The 19,544-nt window shown below is 36.8% G+C and overlaps 1 protein-coding gene and 1 long non-coding RNA gene across 3 annotated transcripts in view; both read left to right on the top strand.

Moving 5' to 3' along the window:
- LOC127857629 (DNA replication licensing factor MCM3-like) overlaps positions 1–19,544 on the top strand; it is a 57,098-nt gene that overhangs the window by 21,024 nt on the left and 16,530 nt on the right. For both annotated transcript variants that reach the window (XM_052394178.1, XM_052394177.1), the window contains exons 4-11: positions 3,099–3,184; positions 3,622–3,752; positions 5,672–5,830; positions 6,519–6,598; positions 7,071–7,367; positions 10,250–10,347; positions 12,381–12,589; positions 13,051–13,140. In XM_052394178.1, coding sequence (XP_052250138.1) covers positions 3,099–3,184; positions 3,622–3,752; positions 5,672–5,830; positions 6,519–6,598; positions 7,071–7,367; positions 10,250–10,347; positions 12,381–12,589; positions 13,051–13,140 — 1,150 coding nt within the window. The remainder of the gene's footprint in view (positions 1–3,098; positions 3,185–3,621; positions 3,753–5,671; positions 5,831–6,518; positions 6,599–7,070; positions 7,368–10,249; positions 10,348–12,380; positions 12,590–13,050; positions 13,141–19,544) is intronic.
- LOC127857630 (uncharacterized) lies at positions 1,344–1,946 on the top strand. Its single transcript, XR_008038528.1, has 2 exons — positions 1,344–1,560; positions 1,723–1,946. It is a non-coding gene; the product is annotated as an uncharacterized LOC127857630 (long non-coding RNA).

Genomic DNA, 19,544 nt, shown 5'->3' with positions numbered 1-19,544 from the left:
TTTGACAGAATTATGGGCCCTTTTTATACTTAGAAAATTGAAAATTTGGTTAAGTTTTGTGTTTAGGTCCACTTTATTCCTACAGTATCAAAGCTATTGCTTTCATACTTGCAACACTTATTAACTATCATAAGGGGACTGTGCAGGCAAAGTTATGTAACTCTGACTGGCATTTGGGCAGAATTATGGGCCCTTTATACTTAGAAAATTGAAAATTTGGTTAAGTTTTGTGTTTTGGTCCACTTTACCCCTAAAGTATCATAGATATTGCTTTCATACTTGGAACACTCGCAAACTATCATAAGGGTACAGTAAAAGGACAAGTTGCATAACTCTGGTTGTCATTTTTACGGAATTATGGCCCTTTTTTGACTTAGTAACTTTGAATATATGGTTAAATTTTGTGTTTCGATCCACTTTACTTCTTAACTATCAAGGCTATTGCTTTCAAACTTCAAATACTTTCATGCTATCATGAGGTTACTGTACCTGGCAAGTTGAATTTTACCTTGACCTTTGAATGACCTTGACTGGCAAGGTCAAATTATTAAATTTTGCTTAAATTGCCATAACTTCTTTATTTATGATTAGATTTGATTGATACTTTGACATAACTACTCTTACCTTACATACCACAATAGACTCCACCCAAACCATTCCCCGTGCCCTCCCCCCCCCCCCCCCCCCCCTTCGAATCCCCCCCCACCCTATTTTTTTTTTTTTTTTTTTTTTTTTTTTTTTTTTTTTAAGATCAGCCCACGAATGACCACCACACCCTTACACTATACCCCCACCCCACCCCCCCCCAAATTATTTTTTTTCGAAGCCGATAAAAAACACAAATATTTATTTTATGTTTGAAATACCGTCCAACCATCGCACCCACGAATCCCCCCCTCCCCACCACCCGAATCCCACCCGAATCCCACCCCCCCCCTAAAATTTTTTTTTTTTTTTAAGATCATCTCACAAATGACCACCACACCCTCACACTATACCCCCCCACCCCACCCCCCCCCAAATTATTTTTTTTTGAAACCGATAAAAAACACAAATATTTATTTTATGTTTGAAATACCGTCCAACCATCGCACCCAAGAATTCCCCCCTCCCCCCACCCGAATCCCACCCCCCCTAATTTTTTTTTTTTTTTTTTTAAGATCATCTCACAAATGACCACCACACCCTCACACTATACCCCCCCCACCCCACCTCCACCCTAAATTTATTTTTTTTTTTAATGGCTAAACCCCCCTCCCCCCCCCCCCCCCCCCCGATTTTTTTTTTTTTTTAGCATTTTTTTCCCCATTTTTAACCAGGTTTTCCGAAGAAAAAAACTGGTTATTAGATTGGTGAATGCGGGCGGGCTGGCTGGCGGGCTGGCTGGCTGGCTGGCTGGCTGGCGGGCTGGCGGAATAAGCTTGTCCGGGCCATAACTATGTCGTTCATTGTCAGATTTTAAAATCATTTGGCACATTTGTTCACCATCATTGGACGGTGTGTCGCGCGAAATAATTACGTCGATATCTCCAAGGTTAAGGTCACACTTTGAGTTCAAAGGTCAAAAATGGCCATAAATGAGCTTGTCCGAGCCATAACTATGTCGTTCATCGTCAGATTTTAAAATCATTTGGCACATTTGTTCACCATCATTGGACGGTGTGTCGCGCGAAATAATTACGTCGATATCTCCAAGGTCAAGGTCACACTTTGAGTTCAAAGGTCAAAAATGGCCATAAATGAGCTTGTCCTGGCCATAACTATGTCATTCATTGTGAGATTTTAAAATCATTTGGCACATTTGTTCACCATCATGGGACGGTGTGTCCCACGAAAGAATCACGTCAATATCTCCAATGTCAAGGTCGCCACGACTAAAAATAGATTTAAAAAAAAAAAAAAAATTACAAAGGGGGTTAATTTTTTTTGGTCATTTCAAAAGTTCAGTTTGAGTTTTCTCCCTTTATCAGATTTTTTTTTTCACAATGAAAACCTGGTTTTGTGACAATTTTGTCCCTTGTTGGAAAATAATGTAATAAATGTCCACATTCCCATGCTATACACCCCTCTTCACTCCACCCCTCCCTCCTTTGTGATTGAAAATGAGAGTCCCTTCACCTTTAAAAAGAAAATAGATGAGTGGTCTGCACCCGCAAGGCGGTGCTCTTGTTTTTTAATGATATAATTATAATTTCTTTGATGTTCATTACATACCTGTGGACTAATGTCCATAGATACATGATCAACTCTGGCTATGATCTCTTTTAAACCACAGGCCTTGGTTGTCAGTGACGTCTGACATTTCATAATTGACTTTGAGACCCTCCCCACCCCACCCCCCCAAAAAATTCAAGGGAAGTAATAACCTTCAAAGGGAGATGATATCTATACCTGCCAAATGATAAATAGAAATGTTATTTCAATGCGGCGCAGTAGGGGGCATTGTGTTTCTGACAAACACATGTCTTTTGGGTCATTTCTAAGGTCAAGGTCGCTGTGACCTAAAAAAAACAAAAACAATTCTGTCGCGTCTTATCAGTGGATTATCCATTACCCCATGTGGTGTTTATGGCGATTACTTGTGAAAGTAGGTACCGAATGCTCTTTTAAAACAGGGAATATTGATACACTGATAGAGAAACCTTGATTTTGTTTGACAATCTCCACTTTTTTTTACTGAAAACATTGATCGGAAAATTTCAAGCGTCCCGGGGACTCTAATTTCGAAATTCAAGCGCCCCGGCGAAGGATTGTTAAATGGCCTGTGGAAAGCCCTGTTGTTTTGTATGTCTTGCTATTTTTTACAAGTGGATTATCTATTATCCCATGGGGAGTTTATGCTCTTTTAAAGTAGAGAATATTGATACACCGTAACACGTGTAGAGAACCTGGATTTATTTTTTACAATCACAACATTCTTTTACATTTTCAATTTTAATGCCAGCTGAAAGTGATGCTTACTAAAATATGTTTTATGTTATACTTTAACACATTTATCTGATGTTGGCTATAACCTCCTTTAAACATGGAAGTAATGATGAAACTGAATAATCGGATTATCACCGAAAGCATTAGTCTTTGAAACTGATGTCTTTCAGTTTTGGAGCCAAGCATGTCTCACCCAGGACCCTCACCTCGCGTTACCTTGGAAACCTAGTATGTGTGGAGGGTATTGTTACGAAATGTAAGTTAAAAAAAATCATTTATTCATCCCTGTGTATATTAATTTCCAGAACAGTAACATTCCAATATGGTTTTTAGAAACTCGTCTATCAGCATGATAGTTTAATCAGTTGGTAAAATGCTGTTCATCTTTGATTTTGCTAACGCATTTAGGAGACATGTCATCAAACATATATTATCTTTGTATACAAAAAAAGCATTGGTTATCCAATCTCATTGTAAGGTCATTAGCTGAGACCTAGAAAATTTAGTTATTGACGCCACAAAAACTGTACATAAACCAATTATTATCATTTCAAAACTAGCTGTTAATACTTAAGACCTGTCTGTAAATTTTGAATTTTACATTGACTGTTGATATTAGTATTCTCTTAGCGTATGATCAACACCTTTGTATAAAGTTGAAATGAACGCATTCCCCCCTACCATGTTTTGTAGGTTCCCTGATCCGCCCCAAGGTGGTCCGCAGCGTTCACTACTGCCCTGCAACCAAGAAGACAATGGAGAGACGCTACACAGACATGACATCCCTTGAGGCCTTCCCATCCAGCTCTGCTTACCCAACAAAGGTAGCCATTGTTTCGTATACTCATTTAATGATAAATCACTATACTACATGATCAGACATCCAGTGCCCCAGATAAGCTGCGTATCTGCGTCTTTCACCCTATTAAAAACGCAAAGAAATACAATATCATGCGTATTGAAAACGCAACCATGTTGACTTTTACGCAAACTCGTCAAATTCAATGCGTACGATACAATAACTTCAATCGAAAATGCTTTGCTCATTTTTAGTATTCTCTCTTTCGAATTATTATCGTAACGCGGCAAAGCTTTCATTCAGCAAGCACCCGCATGACAGAGCAGGAAAACAGTCCACGTAATTCAAATGCTCTTCGGACTAAATTTCATAGTCAAATAAAGCGTCTGACCAAATTATTTACGACGACATACATCCATTTTCAATCTGACGTAATCCGTCGCTCATTGTGCATGTATTTGAAAAGCTTCTGTACTTTAAAGCGTCTGTACTTTCAGTTTCTATTCCGATGCAAAATAAAAATGTATAAGAGAGAGGTCGAAGACGTCCGCGATTGTTGCGCAAAAATATCAGTAGATCGCAAACTTGTACGAACCAAGAAAGCAAGAGCAAATAAGTGCCAAATCATTCATGTTATAGATTTTGTTAATATGTTTGACAGTTACAAAGATGTCAGTTAACATCAGTTTTTTTTTTTTAAGTTTATATAATGGAAAGTTTTAAGGATTTAAGATGTTATGAAGCATCAGTTTATTAAAGTTAATTAAGTAAGTTTACAGTTGTACTGAATCAATACACGTGTGTAGCTTCAACAAAAGTTAAGCAGCAATTATTTTAAGGTGTGCATTTTTATTACTCATTTCATCCTATTTCAAGAATGAAATCACCCTATTATTCAAAACCAATGGGTGAAAACCCTATTTCCTAAAAAATTATCTGGGGCACTGGACATCTATAATAATCTGATGTATTAGACACAGTTGTGCCTACCATTCAGCTGCAGGATTTTTGTGTTTACACCCTTCTAGCTCTGCATACCTTACAAGGAAAGCTGCAGGTTTTGTTTTGTTAACACTCTTCCCAGATCTGTTAATATTTGAGTCACAAACATTTTAAAATAGTGAACATTTAAGTAGCACTTCTTAAATTTGTAAAAGACCACCATCCAGAAAGAAGGAAAAAAAATCTGAACCTTACAAAGGTTACATGTTTTGGTTTCATATTCATTCCCCTCCAGCTCGGCCTACCCTACAAAGGTTGCTGCTTTTTGTTTTTTGTTTACACATTTGAGCATTGAACTACTTAATCTGACATTTATAGATAATTTAAAGAATGACTCGAGTTTTATTTGATTTACACAAAACTGTTAAAGATTTGTTCATAGTAATATTTTGTTATGTAGTGGTGTGTGCTGAATGATCTGCTTATTGCGATATTGCCCTTGTTTATGCACTATTCTTATTATACAAATGTTACAAGAAACTAATATGACATTAAATACAGATAACAAAGAATGTTAGTTAACCCTTTGCATGCTGGGAAATTTGTCGTCTGCTAAAATGTTGTCTGCTGAATTTCTAAAATTAGCATTTTCTTCGATTTTTTTCAAAGAATATTATCAGAATAGCAAACAGTTTGGATCCTGATGAGACGCCACGTTCTGTGGCGTCTCATCTGGATCCAAACTGTTTGCAAAGGCCTTCAAAATTCGGTTCCCGCACTGAAAGGGTTAAGCAATATATTCTGAAAGTAACACAAAGAAGTATTAATTAGTGAAGCAATCAACAAACTTTTAAAAGCAAAATATTTAGACTTCAGTATGTTGGCCCCTTAAAATTTTTAAGCCCAGGTCATTTGCCTTCTGGTTTTCAAAAGCTATTGAAAATATCTGCAGTGACTATTTTGACTATTTTTGTTAACTTGTCTTTTGTCCTGTTTTGTTAGGACGAAGATGGTAACCTGCTGGAGACAGAGTATGGACTCTCCATCTACAAGGACCATCAGACGTTCAGTATACAGGAAATGCCAGAGAAGGCACCTGCCGGTCAGCTGCCTAGATCCGTAGACATCATCGCTGATAACGACCTGGTGGACTCCTGCAAGGTATGTAACCCTGATATATTCAGTCTTCATGCTTCATACTGGAATGGGGGAAAAGGCTGCAATCTCTGGTCAGTTTATTTAAGACCAGGGGTCCGTCTTATCAAAGATTGTACGACAATGTTAACTTACGATTGAATTTTGTAATTTAAAAATATAATTGATTACGATCTGTATGTTTCAAATATAAAGGCTATTTAACAGCTAATTTGGAAATGAATGGAAATGTTCAACAAAAGTAATTATAAATGTGAAGGTTACATATTTATGGGGCTTTGAAAATTGCATTGTAAGGTGAGAATGTCAAACGATGTTTGATAAGACGGGCCCCAGGCTTTCTCTGACATTATGTCAGCGGGCTTTAACATGCTCTGTCTCCAGAAAAATTACTGCTTGGTTAAAGTGCTGACTGAAAACTAGACCTACAACCTTAGGAGATGAAAACTGTTTTAGTATAGATATGGACATGTACATTGTTTTGAAGATTTACTTAAAGTATATTGTAATTTTCCTTTGTTTTGTCATTATTACTTTATAACTGATAATTCTTTTAATGTAATATATGTATATCCAAGTTTAATTGGGAATTGACTTTTGTCACTTTGTTATTTTCAAGCAATCTTTGTAAAAATCTGACAAGAACTTTGCAGGTTGCAAATAATTTGCGTGTTACCCTGACGTTTGTTTTCAGCCGGGAGACAGAATCCAGGTCATAGGTACATTCCGATGTCTGCCGGGAAAGAAGAATGGATACACCTCCGGAACATTCAGGTATTGTCTTTGGCTTTATGAATACAGAAGTTAAATGCCAAGATGTATTCATTACATTGACATGTATTAGTTTCTTGCATATTGAAATTGAGATTTTTTTCTCTTTCTCTTGATACAAATATAAAGGTAACACTATTCAATATTGATAATTTTTCATAAACAAACTGTAAATTGGATCAAAATTTGAGCTATGACCAGTCATTAAAAATAGAGAATATAATAAAACACAGTAGCATTTTAACCAACAATCACACTTTATTTATAAACATACAATCACACTTTATTTAAATGAAGGACCTACTATTGCCTCATAAGGTTAAACAAATGCTATGGGATATAAATATGATTTTCAGATACAGTTCTAATGCCCCCTGTAGAAGTAGAGAAAGACTGACTGTGGGTAATCATAGCCAAAGATAACCTCTAACCCTGTTATGTTTGTTCCACATTTTGTTCATGTTACTGATTCCAGAACGATTCTTCTCGCCAACAATGTACAACTAATGAGTAAGGAAGTCTCGCCAACATTCTCTGCAGAAGACGTGGCAAAGATCAAGAAATTCAGTCGTCAAAAGAACATTGATGTTTTTGATGTCCTTGGCAAATCTCTCGCCCCCTCAATCCACGGCCACGAGTACATCAAGAAAGCGGTATTGTGCATGTTGCTAGGGGGAACAGAGAAAGTGCTAGCCAATGGCTCGCGTCTGAGAGGGGATATCAATGTACTGCTCATTGGTGACCCTTCTGTGGCAAAGTCCCAGATGCTCAGGTAAGAAAAACTAAATAATGTAGACAGTTTTCTGTAATTATCACATTCTTGCTTTTTTGAATCACTTTTTGAAGGATGAGTGTTTTGCTTCCACAAAGTGTTTAAATATTTAAAATAAAGTATGAAAGCAGATTTGATATTCAACTGTTCAATTTTTGTACTTTTCCAGCCGTCTCCCTACTTTTAATGCCAAGACGCACTTGGGGCTGTGAGTTCAAATTTGGCAATGAAAAACTAGAAAATCCTGACTCATCTGTAACATTGCCTTATATTGATATTTTTCATGATAGCTTTAAAAAACACTGTGATTAGATAAAGTGTCTCTTGTGGCCCACTAAAATTTAAAAACTTAGTAAAAACCAAAGGTAAAGATCGCATGTATTTGTGAAAGGTCACATAAGGCTAATTAAAATTTTAATGTGAAGTAAATTAAAGTTTTTTGTAACTGATTATTGTAGGAAATTTCAACTAGATGTTTATTTGTATGTCTTTTAAGAGATTCGTCACCTCTTTATGCACATCTCGTCCAAAAACATAAGACAGAATTTTCTTCTATTCTGTCTTCTCAATCACACAAATGTTTATTAAGTACAAGCAAATATGAATGCAAATATTACAAATATGATACAATTGTCCCCTTTTTCAGCTCGACTATTATGTATGAAATATATATAGTGGAGCTATCCTACTCAGCCCGGCGTCTGCGTTAGCGTGCAAATGTTGAAGTTTTCGTACTACCCCAATTATTTTCATTGTCCCTTGACATATTGCTTTAATATTTTGCATACTTGTTTACCAACATGACTCCAACCTATAAACAAGAGCAGACAACTCTATCAAGCATTTTGTCATAATTATGGCCCCTTTTCCACTTAGAATATGCAGCAAATGTTAAAGTTTTCGTACTACCCCATTTATTTTCATTGTCCCTTGACATATTGCTTTTATATTTTGCATACTTGTTTAACAACATCACCCCAACCTATCAACAAGAGCAGACAACTCTATCAAGCATTTTGTCATAATTATTGCCCCTTTTATACTTAGAATTTTAGAAGATGCATATTATTGATAAATCTATGTGAAAGTTTGCGTACTACCCCAAATATTTCCTATATCCTTTGACATATTGCTTTTATATGTTGCATACTTGTTTACCAACATGACCCCAACCTATAAACAAGAGCAGACCACTGTATCAAGCATTTTGACATAATTATGGCCCCTTTTACACTTAGATAATTGAACATTTTGCTTAAATTGCCATAACTTCTTTATTTATGATCACATTTTATTATTACTTTGACAAAACAACACTTACCTGAATACCACAATGGATTCCACCCAAACAATACCCCACGCCCCTACCCAGAATCCCTCCCCCCCCACCCCCCACCAATTTTTTTTTAAACATCATCTAATAAATTACCACACCCCACATTATACCCCCCTCTCACCCCCCTACCCCCCACTCCCCCCCCCAATTTTTTATGTCCCCCACTATAGTAGTGGGGGACATATTGTTTTTGCCCTGTCTGTCTGTTGGTCTGTTTGCGCCAACTTTAACATTTGCAATGACTTTTGCTATATTGAAGATAGCAACTTCATATTTGGCATGCATGTGTATATCATGAAGCTGCACATTTATAGTGGTGAAAGGTCAAGGTCATCCTTCAAGGTCAGATATCAAATATATGTGGCCAAAATCGCTCATTTTATGAATACTTTTGCAATATTGAAGATAGCAACTTGATATTTGGCATGCATGTGTATCTCATGGAGCTGCACATTTTGAGTGGTGAAAGGTCAAGGTCAAGGTCATCCTTCAAGGTCAGAGGTCAAATATATGTGGCCCAAATCGCTTATTTTATAAATACTTTTGCAATATTGAAGATAGCAACTTGATATTTGGCATGCATGTGCATCTCATGGAGCTGCACATTTTGAGTGGTGAAAGGTCAAGGTCATCCTTTAAGGTCAGAGATCAACTATATGTGGCCCAAATCGCTTATTTTATGAATACTTTTGCAATATTGAAGATAGCAACTTGATATTTGGCATGCATGTGTATCTCATGGAGCTGCACATTTTGAGTGGTGAAAGGTCAAGGTCGTCCTTCACAAGGTCAAGGTCATCCTTTAAGGTCAAACATCATATCGGTGGACATTGTGTTTCACAAACACACCTTGTTTTTTTTTTTTTTTTTAAACATCTTATAAATTAACACACCCCACATTATACCCCCCTCTCACACCCCCCACCCCACCCCACCCTCCCCCCAATTTTTTTTTCCTTTTTTAATTTTTGAAACATCGTCTAATAAATTGTTGAATATGAACAATTTCCCCATGATGGCTTACGTTATACTGTCAAGCACTCGAATAGTCGAGTGCGCTGTCCTCTGACAACTCTTGTTTTACAAGGAACACATGTTTCACATATTACGGGTTTAACAACACAAAATTCCCCTCCTTATGTTGCTTTTGCATGAAAAAGCACTTCCCAAGAATGTGTTTCACAAAACAATTTCCTATGATGCCTGATACATTTCTTCAAATTGAAAAAAGGGTTGTGTTTTTATGCCCCCAGATCGAAAGATCGGGGGCATATTGTTTTTGGCCTGTCTGTCTGTCTGTCATTCATTCATTCATTGTGTGTGTCCCAAAACATTTACCTTGGTTAAAGTTTTGCAGTAAAAGGTTAAGGTCAAAGGTCAAATATATGGCTTCAAAGGGGTGCAATAGGGGGCATTGTGTTTCTGACAAACACATCTCTTGTTCAAATTAGTTAATAATTTAATATGGGAATCATAAAAAACAGTATTGTACATCTGGTTTGCTATATTTGAGTATCTCTATCGGTCCCTTTCGGTTCTTTCCCAGGTATGTTTTGTACACGGCTCCCAGGGCGGTCACCACAACTGGTCGAGGCTCCTCAGGGGTGGGTCTCACTGCTGCCGTGACGACGGACCAGGAGACAGGTGAGTCGGCGACAACCTGGGTACACTTGCAGTAGCCATGGTGCTGACAGACCTGTAAAGCAAAAGTCTACACAACACTAGTAGTTTCCTTTTACAAAATCATATATCGGTTGGATATATGTCACTTTACTTGTTAGTGTTGTTTTTCTCTCACCATTTTGGGAATAGGGAAGGGTCCTTTTGCATGGGGGAAAATCGCGGCGTTTCGACTTCAATAAATTTGGAAATTGGTGTTGTTTTGCTACAAAATGCTTTAAAATTGAGAGTAAATGCCTGTTCAATATTATATTTTCAAACCTACATAGATGGAATGGAGATTAAATAAATGTTGATATAAAAAAAATGTTATGCTCCTAGATCAATGATCAGAGGGTATATTGTTTTTGGCCTGTCTGTCTGTATGTCTGTCATTGTATGTGTGTGTCTGTCCCAAAACTTTAACCTTGCACAGGCACAAGTAGGGGGCATTGTGTTTCACAAACACAGCTCTTGTTTTTTATTGAACCACCATTTGGGAATTGTTAAGTCCCATTCTGGAAAAATATGTACATTTCTTCTAATGGGAATTTGGCCGTTCACTGGCCCCAAATTTGCAGAGCTCCAGATAAGGGCCGTACAGCCGTAAATACACCTTTTTCGTGAAGATTTACGCATTTATTTTTATAAACTAGACGTACAATTACGACTTTAATATCCATTTTACGCGTTTATGAAAAAAATTGGCCGTACCGATACGTCTGCGTCATCGCGGCGTGATTTGTTGGTCTCTAACCTAACGGCGCTTTTCGTTAATTTGAATTACCGAAAAGTTGTAGACTGGGTTCATATCGTATTGTCTATTCTGTCGCGTGATTTCCTGTACCATGTAAATCCGTCAAAACAATATGTCTGCGCGCAATGGAATGCCGGCTTAACCGAAAGCGGTTCAAAACAACACTTTGTTGTCATATAATGACTACATACGGTGTCGTCTAACCATCCTGACATTAAATCGGTAAACCCAGAAAATGACATTGTCGCCCAGATATTAAACGTTTGATTGCATCGGTGGCTTAAAACGTTGGAAAACACGATGGAAAACGGATGAGACAGTGAAATAAGTGTTCATTTACTTAGCTTACTAGTTGGCTTTTGTTTTCTTGTCAAGAAAAATGAAGATATAGTATTAGTCATGAGTTTTAATGTGTAGTTGTATTTGCATCAGTATCCAGAATGTAAAACCTAATACAATAACTGTTTAAGAAGCTACATATATTTATTATAATTGCTGCAAATGTTTCTGTAAAGTCAGTTATACACCATTCAATATCCAAGAACATGGGTAGTACAGTACTACATGTATTTTTGGATATGGTAGTACAGGTACTAATTGATTTTAAAGGGATCTTTTCACGCTTTGGTAAATTGACAAAATTGAAAAAAGTTGTTTCAGATTCGCAAATTTTCGTTTTAGTTATGATATTTGTGAGGAAACAGTAATACTGAGCATTTACCATGGTCTAATATAGCCATTATATGCATCTTTTGACGATTTTAAAACCTAAAAATTATAAAGCGTTGCAACGCGAAACGATTGAATAATTTGGAGAGTTCTGTTTTTGTCGTTAAATTTTGTGAAACTACGAAGATTGCTTATATAAGGTATAAAATACGTCCAGTATGTGTATTCGGCGGAATAGCTCAGTAGGCTAAAGCGTTTTTACTTCAGGACTCTGGCAGGACTCCAGGGGTCACTGGTTCGAAACCTGCTCCGGGCAATGTTCTTTTCCTTTTTTTAATTTTATTCTTGATTTTTTACTGGAGCTTTTACGATCCAATGTTTACATTTATCAATATAAAGCATTTAATGAATAAGTTAAAAAATGCCAAAATCTGTGAAAAGGCCCCTTTAAGTGTTACTCCTTGTCTTTCTGTCAGTGGCAGTACTGTTACTAATTTCACAAATCCTTATCTGGAGCTCTGAATTTGAACATAAAAAAAACACTGTCTGCTGTAATTATACCTGTATAGCACTCACTCTTATTACCTCGCAGGTGAGCGGAGACTGGAGGCAGGCGCCATGGTGCTGGCTGACCGTGGAGTGGTCTGCATAGACGAGTTTGACAAGATGTCTGACATGGATCGTACAGCCATACACGAGGTCATGGAACAGGGACGTGTCACCATCTCCAAGGCCGGCATACATGCCAAGCTCAACGCCCGCTGTAGCGTGCTGGCCGCTGCCAACCCCGTGTATGGAAGGGTGAGGAGACATGTTCACGTTTTGTCAGTTGTAACATTTAAGTCTGAAGTTTTGGGGTCTTTTAAAAAGCATATAGGTTAGTTTAATGTTTTTATGCCCCATTTTTGTTAACTTATAATAAAAGTAGACTGGTTAATAGGCATAATTTGCTGAAATATCCGGTTGACTTTCCAAGCTTAAACCCTGTATTGCAGGTAGAAAAAATATGAAATGAAACTCCTTCTCATCTCTAAGGTTTTGTTTTAATGCTCTTTTATTCTGTCCTGTTAAAATAAAACTTGTTAGGAAGTGATACATTTAAAAATTAGGATTACAAGTTATTTCAAAGATAGTCACTGATATAAACCTGACTTGATGCCTCTTCGCCACTTCCTTTCAGCAGCACCCAGTATGCTTGTTGAACCTAGATATTTTCCTTGCCAAAAGTGTCTGTTATGATACTGAAGGATGGTTGTTTTCAGTATGACCAGTTCAAGACACCCATGGAGAACATTGGTCTACAGGACTCCCTCCTCTCCCGTTTTGATCTGATCTTCATTGTGCTGGACAAGGTGAGCCCATATGGGCCATGTTGACTGTTACTTAGTAACTTAGTTACATAGGCTCTTTTCCTTTTAAGAAAATGGTCATTTTCTACAAATTTGAAAAAAAATTATTGTGACTTAAGTCTCGCAATTACAAAAATATGGACTTGAATTTTCAAAATTTAAAAAAGTTTGCGACTCATTTTTTCACAAAATGTGGGGCCAAGGCCGCTTCACAAAGATTGGGGAGAAAACTTGTCAGACAGCAAACTAAGGTTTCTGAGTACGATCAGGGATATAAATAAGCAGGAACCCATTAACTCATGGTTCCTAAATGATTTGTGTTGGGTCTATAGATTTTCTAAGAAAACTTTGGACATTGGACTAATTGGACATTTTGAAATGACTCCTTTTATATGGCATTGTCAGTTTGTGTTATGGAGACTTCTTACTAGACTTGCGACACCTTAAGGGTTTCGCGGGATGGAATGAGTGGGGAGATCATATACAATTTTCAGCTTTCAGGAAGCAAGGACCCTCTGGACGTGAAACATCAGCTTTCCAACACTATATGATTCCAGTTCCATAGCACATATTGCATTAGTTCAATGGGAAGAAAATTAAACGGCATATTCACAAATCTCTGAAAAACAAACAGTGCTCAAAAATATTTAAAGTAGTCATTTACTATTTAATTGATTATGTCCTCTGATTGTTGCATTTTTAATTTAAATATGTGTTCCTATATGCATTTATTGTTGTTTTGACTTAAAAAACTAAAATGGATGCCCATTCTTAGTTTGCTGTCTTAGTCTACCCTAAAATTATACATGTTTCTTGCATAATTGAATTATCAAAAACTGCATACTTGTAAAGGCATTGTCAGAGTTATTTGGTTAAGTTAGAGACAAAGTAAAGCAAATATATTTATTTTTCTTAAAATGAATCATCCTCTGAAGCCCCCACTGGGATTCAAACCCAGATCTCTTTCCTCTGGGAAGGAAAGTATTCTATCTTGAAATACAAGGGCAAGTAAGAGGACAATTTGCAATTTTAAACCTATAAACATATAAACTTAATTTTTCACCTGACCTTAGAAACAACACAGACATCTCCGAATCTGAAATACATTACAGTTACAATTCAGGTTTTTAGTATTGTGCATTGTACATGAATGTTTAAGTATTGTATTTATCCTTGGTACACAGAACTGCCTAAAGATGCGTAAAATACCAGTATTCAAATCTGAAAATATCCCATGTGTTTGTTTTACTCTGTTAGTATCCCTATTTTATTTCAATAAAGCAGTTTTTTCCTTCTCCTGAAAATTTAACTAAATATCAGTTATGCTACTTTTTACATTCAGCAAATGACATGTGTCCGTAATGTCCATTTTGAAAATTTGGTTAAAAAAACATTATTTTTACCAAAAAGGTAGACTTAATAATTATTATTAAATAGTTGATGTATGTCGCCTTAATAAAGAAACAAAAATGGGAAAGAAATAAAATGTTTAAAAATGTCAGTTACATGACTTATAACATTAAGTAGACGATATAGCTTTGATACTTTAGGATAAGAGTAGACCTTAACACAAATAGGATAAGAGTAGACCTGAACACAAAACTTAACCAAATTTTCAATTTTCTAACTATAAAAGGGGGCATTATTCAGTCAAAAAACAGAAAAAAATGGGTACAAAAAAATGTGTGTACGAAAACAATTGGGTAAGAAAAAATTATGCCGAAAAAATATATGCTAAAATAGCTTGGGGTCTTGACCACCAAAACGGCTTGGATTTTAATTATGCTGAAATAACTCGGGGTCATGACCACCAAACTGGCTTAGAATTCAATTATGCTGAAATAGCTCAGGGTCTTGACCACCAAACTGGCTGGGATTTTTATTATGCTGAAAAAGCTCGGGATCTTTACCACCAAACTGGCTTGGATTTGAATTATGCTCATAGTTCGGGTTCTTGACCACCAAACTGGCTTGCATTTTAATTATGCTGAAATAGCTAAGGATCTTGACCATCAAACTGGCTTGGATTTTAATTATGCCAAAATAGTTCAGGATCTTCACCACCAAACTGGCTTGGATTTTAAATATGCGGAAATAGCTCGAGGTTTCGGCCATGAAACTGGCTAGGATTTTAATTATGGTGAAAAAGCTCTGGTTCTTGACCACCAAACTGGCCTTGATTTTAATTATACCGAAATAGTTCCGGATCTTGACCACTAAACTGACTTGGATTTTAAATATGCTGAAATAGCTCAAGGTCTCCCCCACGAAACTGGCTAGGATTTTAATTATGCTGAAAGAGCTTGGGGTCTTGACCACCAAACTGGCCTGGATTTTAATTATACCGAAATAGTTCAGGATCTTGACCACCAAACTGACTTGGATTTTTATTATGCTGAAATAGCTCGGGGTATCCGCCACCAAACTGGCTTGGATTTTAATTATGGTTAGAAAGCTCGGGGTCTTTACCACAAAAAAAATTGACCACCAAACTGGCTTGGATTTTAATTATACCGAAATAGTTCAGGATCTTGACCACTAACCTGACTTGGATTTTAATTATGCTGAAATAGCTCGGGGTCTCTGCCACCAAACTGGCTTGGATTTTAATTATGGTGAGAAAGCTCGGGTCTTGACCACAAAAATGGCTTGGATTTTAATTATGCTGAAATAGCTTGGGATCTTTACCACCAAAGTGGGCGGGGCCCTGGGGTGGGTAATGTGAACATGGATGGTCGAGACACTGTGTTGTCATAAGAAATCTTAAGTATTAATTTGAAGTCAAATGGTGAAGAATGGTGCGGCAGAGGCCGACGCGTATTCCCACGCCGCATGTTTGACCCAGGGGGTGCCCCAGGTTTGGGAATGCGGCCATGCATGGTTGAGATTGACCGTAACTATTGTCTTAAGAGATTTCGAGTGCTTGACAGGTTAATGTAAGCCATCATGGAGAGGGGTGGTTTATGTGGGTTGGTGGTAATTTAAAAGATGAAGTTTCAAAAATAATTATAAAAATAAAATTTGGGGGGGGGGGGGAATTCTTGGGTGGGGCATGGGGGATAGTTTGGGTGTGCAGTGCATTGTGGTATGTCAGGTAAGTGTTGTTTTGTCAAAGTATGAATCAAATGTGATCATATATAAAGAAGTTATGGCAATTTAAGCAAAATGTTCAATTATCTAAGTATAAAAGGGGCAATAATTCTGTCAAATGCTTGATACAGTTTTCTGCTCTTGTTTATAGATTGGGATCATGTTGGTAAAGAAGTATGCAAAATATGAAAGCAATATGTCAAAGGACATAAAAATATTGGAGGTGGTATGCAAACTTTAACATAGATTTATCAAAAATATGCATATTCTAAGTATAAAAGAGCAATAATTCTGTCAAAATGCTTGATACAGTTGTCTGCTCTTGTTTATAGATTGGGATCATGTTGGTTATGAAGTATGCAAAATATGAAAGCAATATGTCAAAGGACATAGAAAATATTTGAGGTGGTATGCAAACTTTAACATAGATTTATCAATAATACACTTTAACTCCAATATAGTGCGGTCCGTTATAACGCTGTGTCCAATATAACGCGGGGGATCCTTGGATCCCTTTTTTTCTCCAACCTTCCATTTCTGATTCAAATCCATGTTATGCAACTTCATGTATTTTCATAAATTCAAAGAAGCTGGCGATCACAGCTTGATTGCTTTATCCGCCCGTTTAACTGATTTTAATCGATTAGAGGTTAAACGACACTCGACAGCTAATTGGTGTTAATCTGTTGTGTAATGTCAATAAAGGTGTGAAAACAAGCGAGACGGTGTTTATTACATGTATTCCCTATAAGAGCGGTTCGATGCGCTAATTTCAATAAGGCAAGTGCAAGCGGAATAATTATCAAATTAAAGTTATTTAAAACTATTACCTGTTTATGTTCCGTATTTATCGTGTATTGTATTTCGTTGGTATAAAATATGGCTGTGTAAGTGTGTTATTGTTTATTATATGCTACACATGCTTGATAAATAAAGTTATCTTTGTGTGTGTTTAATGTTTCAGTACGTATACGAAAAATACATTTAACAAGGGACAAAATTGTCACAAAACCAGGTTTTCATTGTGAAAAAAAAATCTGATAAAGGGAGAAAAGTCAAACTGAACTTTTGAAATGAACAAACAAAATTAACCCCCTTTATAAGTTTGTTTTTTTTAAAAATCTATTTTTAGTCGTGGCGACCTTGACATTGGAGATATTGACGTGATTCTTTCGTGCGACACACCGTCCCATGATGGTGAACAAATGTGCCAAATGATTTTAAAATCTCACAATAAATGACATAGTTATGGCCAGGACAAGCTCATTTATGGCCATTTTTGACCTTTGAACTCAAAGTGTGACCTTGACCTTGGAGATATCGACGTAATTATTTCGCGCGACATACCGTCCAATGATGGTGAACAAATGTGCCAAATGATTATAAAATCTGACAATGAACGACATAGTTATGGCCCGGACACGCTTGTTCCGCCAGCCCGCCCGCATTCGCCAATCTAATAACCATTTTTTTCCTTTGGAAAACCTGGTTAAAAATCCTGACGATTTATTTACATGCTAACGCAGTGTAATAGTTAACAGAGATGCACTTAAATTTTTGCCAGTTATCAGAAAGTCCATGGAAAGCACGTTTTTTACATGCTGCGTATGACGCAATAAAACATTTCTTTGTACATGTATCGTATTGCCTCGTATTGCATTCAATCTAAATTTAAATTCGCTCGTCCAATGAAAGCTGTGTCCCATAATGCACTGTACTAATTTTTCTGAAAAATGGCGTAGGCATATGAATTTGTTTACGAAGTTCGTAAACATATTTCTTGTCATAAATGTTAAACATTATTTTTTCGTAAGTGATGTAATTATATTGGATTATCGGATAAATGTGCACATTAGAAAAGCGGTAGTTATACTGTTATCGCACGATTCGGTTTACATGCATGTATTTGCGGTTGACAACACAGCATGAAGATACACAAGACCTATATTATAGGCTATACTTTACCTGTTTTTATAGCCCCTTAAATAAATTAGCTCAAAACTTATAACGCTTTCCGTTTATAACGCTGTTGCGTGGCTTGGACCCCCGTCATCCGCGTTATATTGGAGTGACAGTGTATGCATATTCTTAGTATAAAAGGGGCAATAATCCTGTCAAAATGCTTGATACAGTTGTCTGCTCTTGTTTATAGATAAGGGTCATGTTGGTAAAGAAGTACATGTATGCAAAATATAAAAGTAATTTGTTAAAGGACAAAGAAAATATTTGGGGTAGTACACAAACTTTAACATGTGCACGCTAACGGTAACGCCGACGTGATCAGGATAGCTCCATTATATATATTTCATATACATTAGTCGAGCTAAAAATGAGTGAAAATCTCTGACCCGTCTCCACCCCATCCCCTTTAACTTTTGACCCAGGGGTCAGATCAAAATTCCAAATAGTGCAGGGTCGCACATAATGCTCATAGCTACCATGTGTTTAAGTTTCAAGGTTCTAGTGCTTATGGTGTAGGAGATAGTGGCTAGGACAGACGGACAGACTGATGTTGGAGATAACCACAATGAACCTGTTAACAGCCAACTAACGCTGCCAACAAAGCACAAGCTTTACGTGTCAGGATGCGGCACTATCTATACAAACTGCATAAGGAATTACAAGACGCTTAGGGTTTGAGGGACACCAAACCTGATTATGAGTCTTCCACACCTTAAGCATCTTAATAACCCTTTGCATGCTGGGAAATTTGTCGTCTGCTAAAATGTCGTCTGCTGAATTTCTAAAATCAGCATTTTCTTCATTTTTTTTTCAAAGAATACTATCAGAATAGCAAACAGTTTGGATCCTGATGAGACGCCACGTTCTGTGGCGTCTCATCTGGATCCAAACTGTTTTCAAAGGCCTTTAAAATTCGGTTCCCGCACTGAAAGGGTTAAATATACTTATTTGCTTGTGTACATGTACCTGATAATAAATTATTATTATTACCTGTTTTGGCATCAACAAGCTTTATCGATTGGCTCTCAAATTTTGCACATGAACGCTACACGATCAACCAATATGCCTTTTCATTTCAAGTCGGAAAGCAATTTAGCCCTTAATCGGCCATAAAAGGGTGGAGGATCTATTTAAAGTACAACTATTCCAGATACAAAAATATGAATTCATTTATTTAATGCACTTATTTTCTTCTCTTTTGCTACGAAATGACCATAAACCAGCTTACGCATATTTTGCATTAGCAGATTATATTTCTTTTTTTACATATGAAACAGGGCTTTATTTCCTGACTTTGTGAAGCGGCCCTGGCCCCCTTATTTTGTGAAAAAATGAGTCGCGAACTTTTCAAAATT

This window comes from Dreissena polymorpha, chromosome 14 (assembly GCF_020536995.1).
Source record: "Dreissena polymorpha isolate Duluth1 chromosome 14, UMN_Dpol_1.0, whole genome shotgun sequence".
NCBI lineage: Eukaryota > Metazoa > Mollusca > Bivalvia > Myida > Dreissenidae > Dreissena > Dreissena polymorpha.
This window is presented reverse-complemented; position numbering and strand designations above follow the sequence as displayed.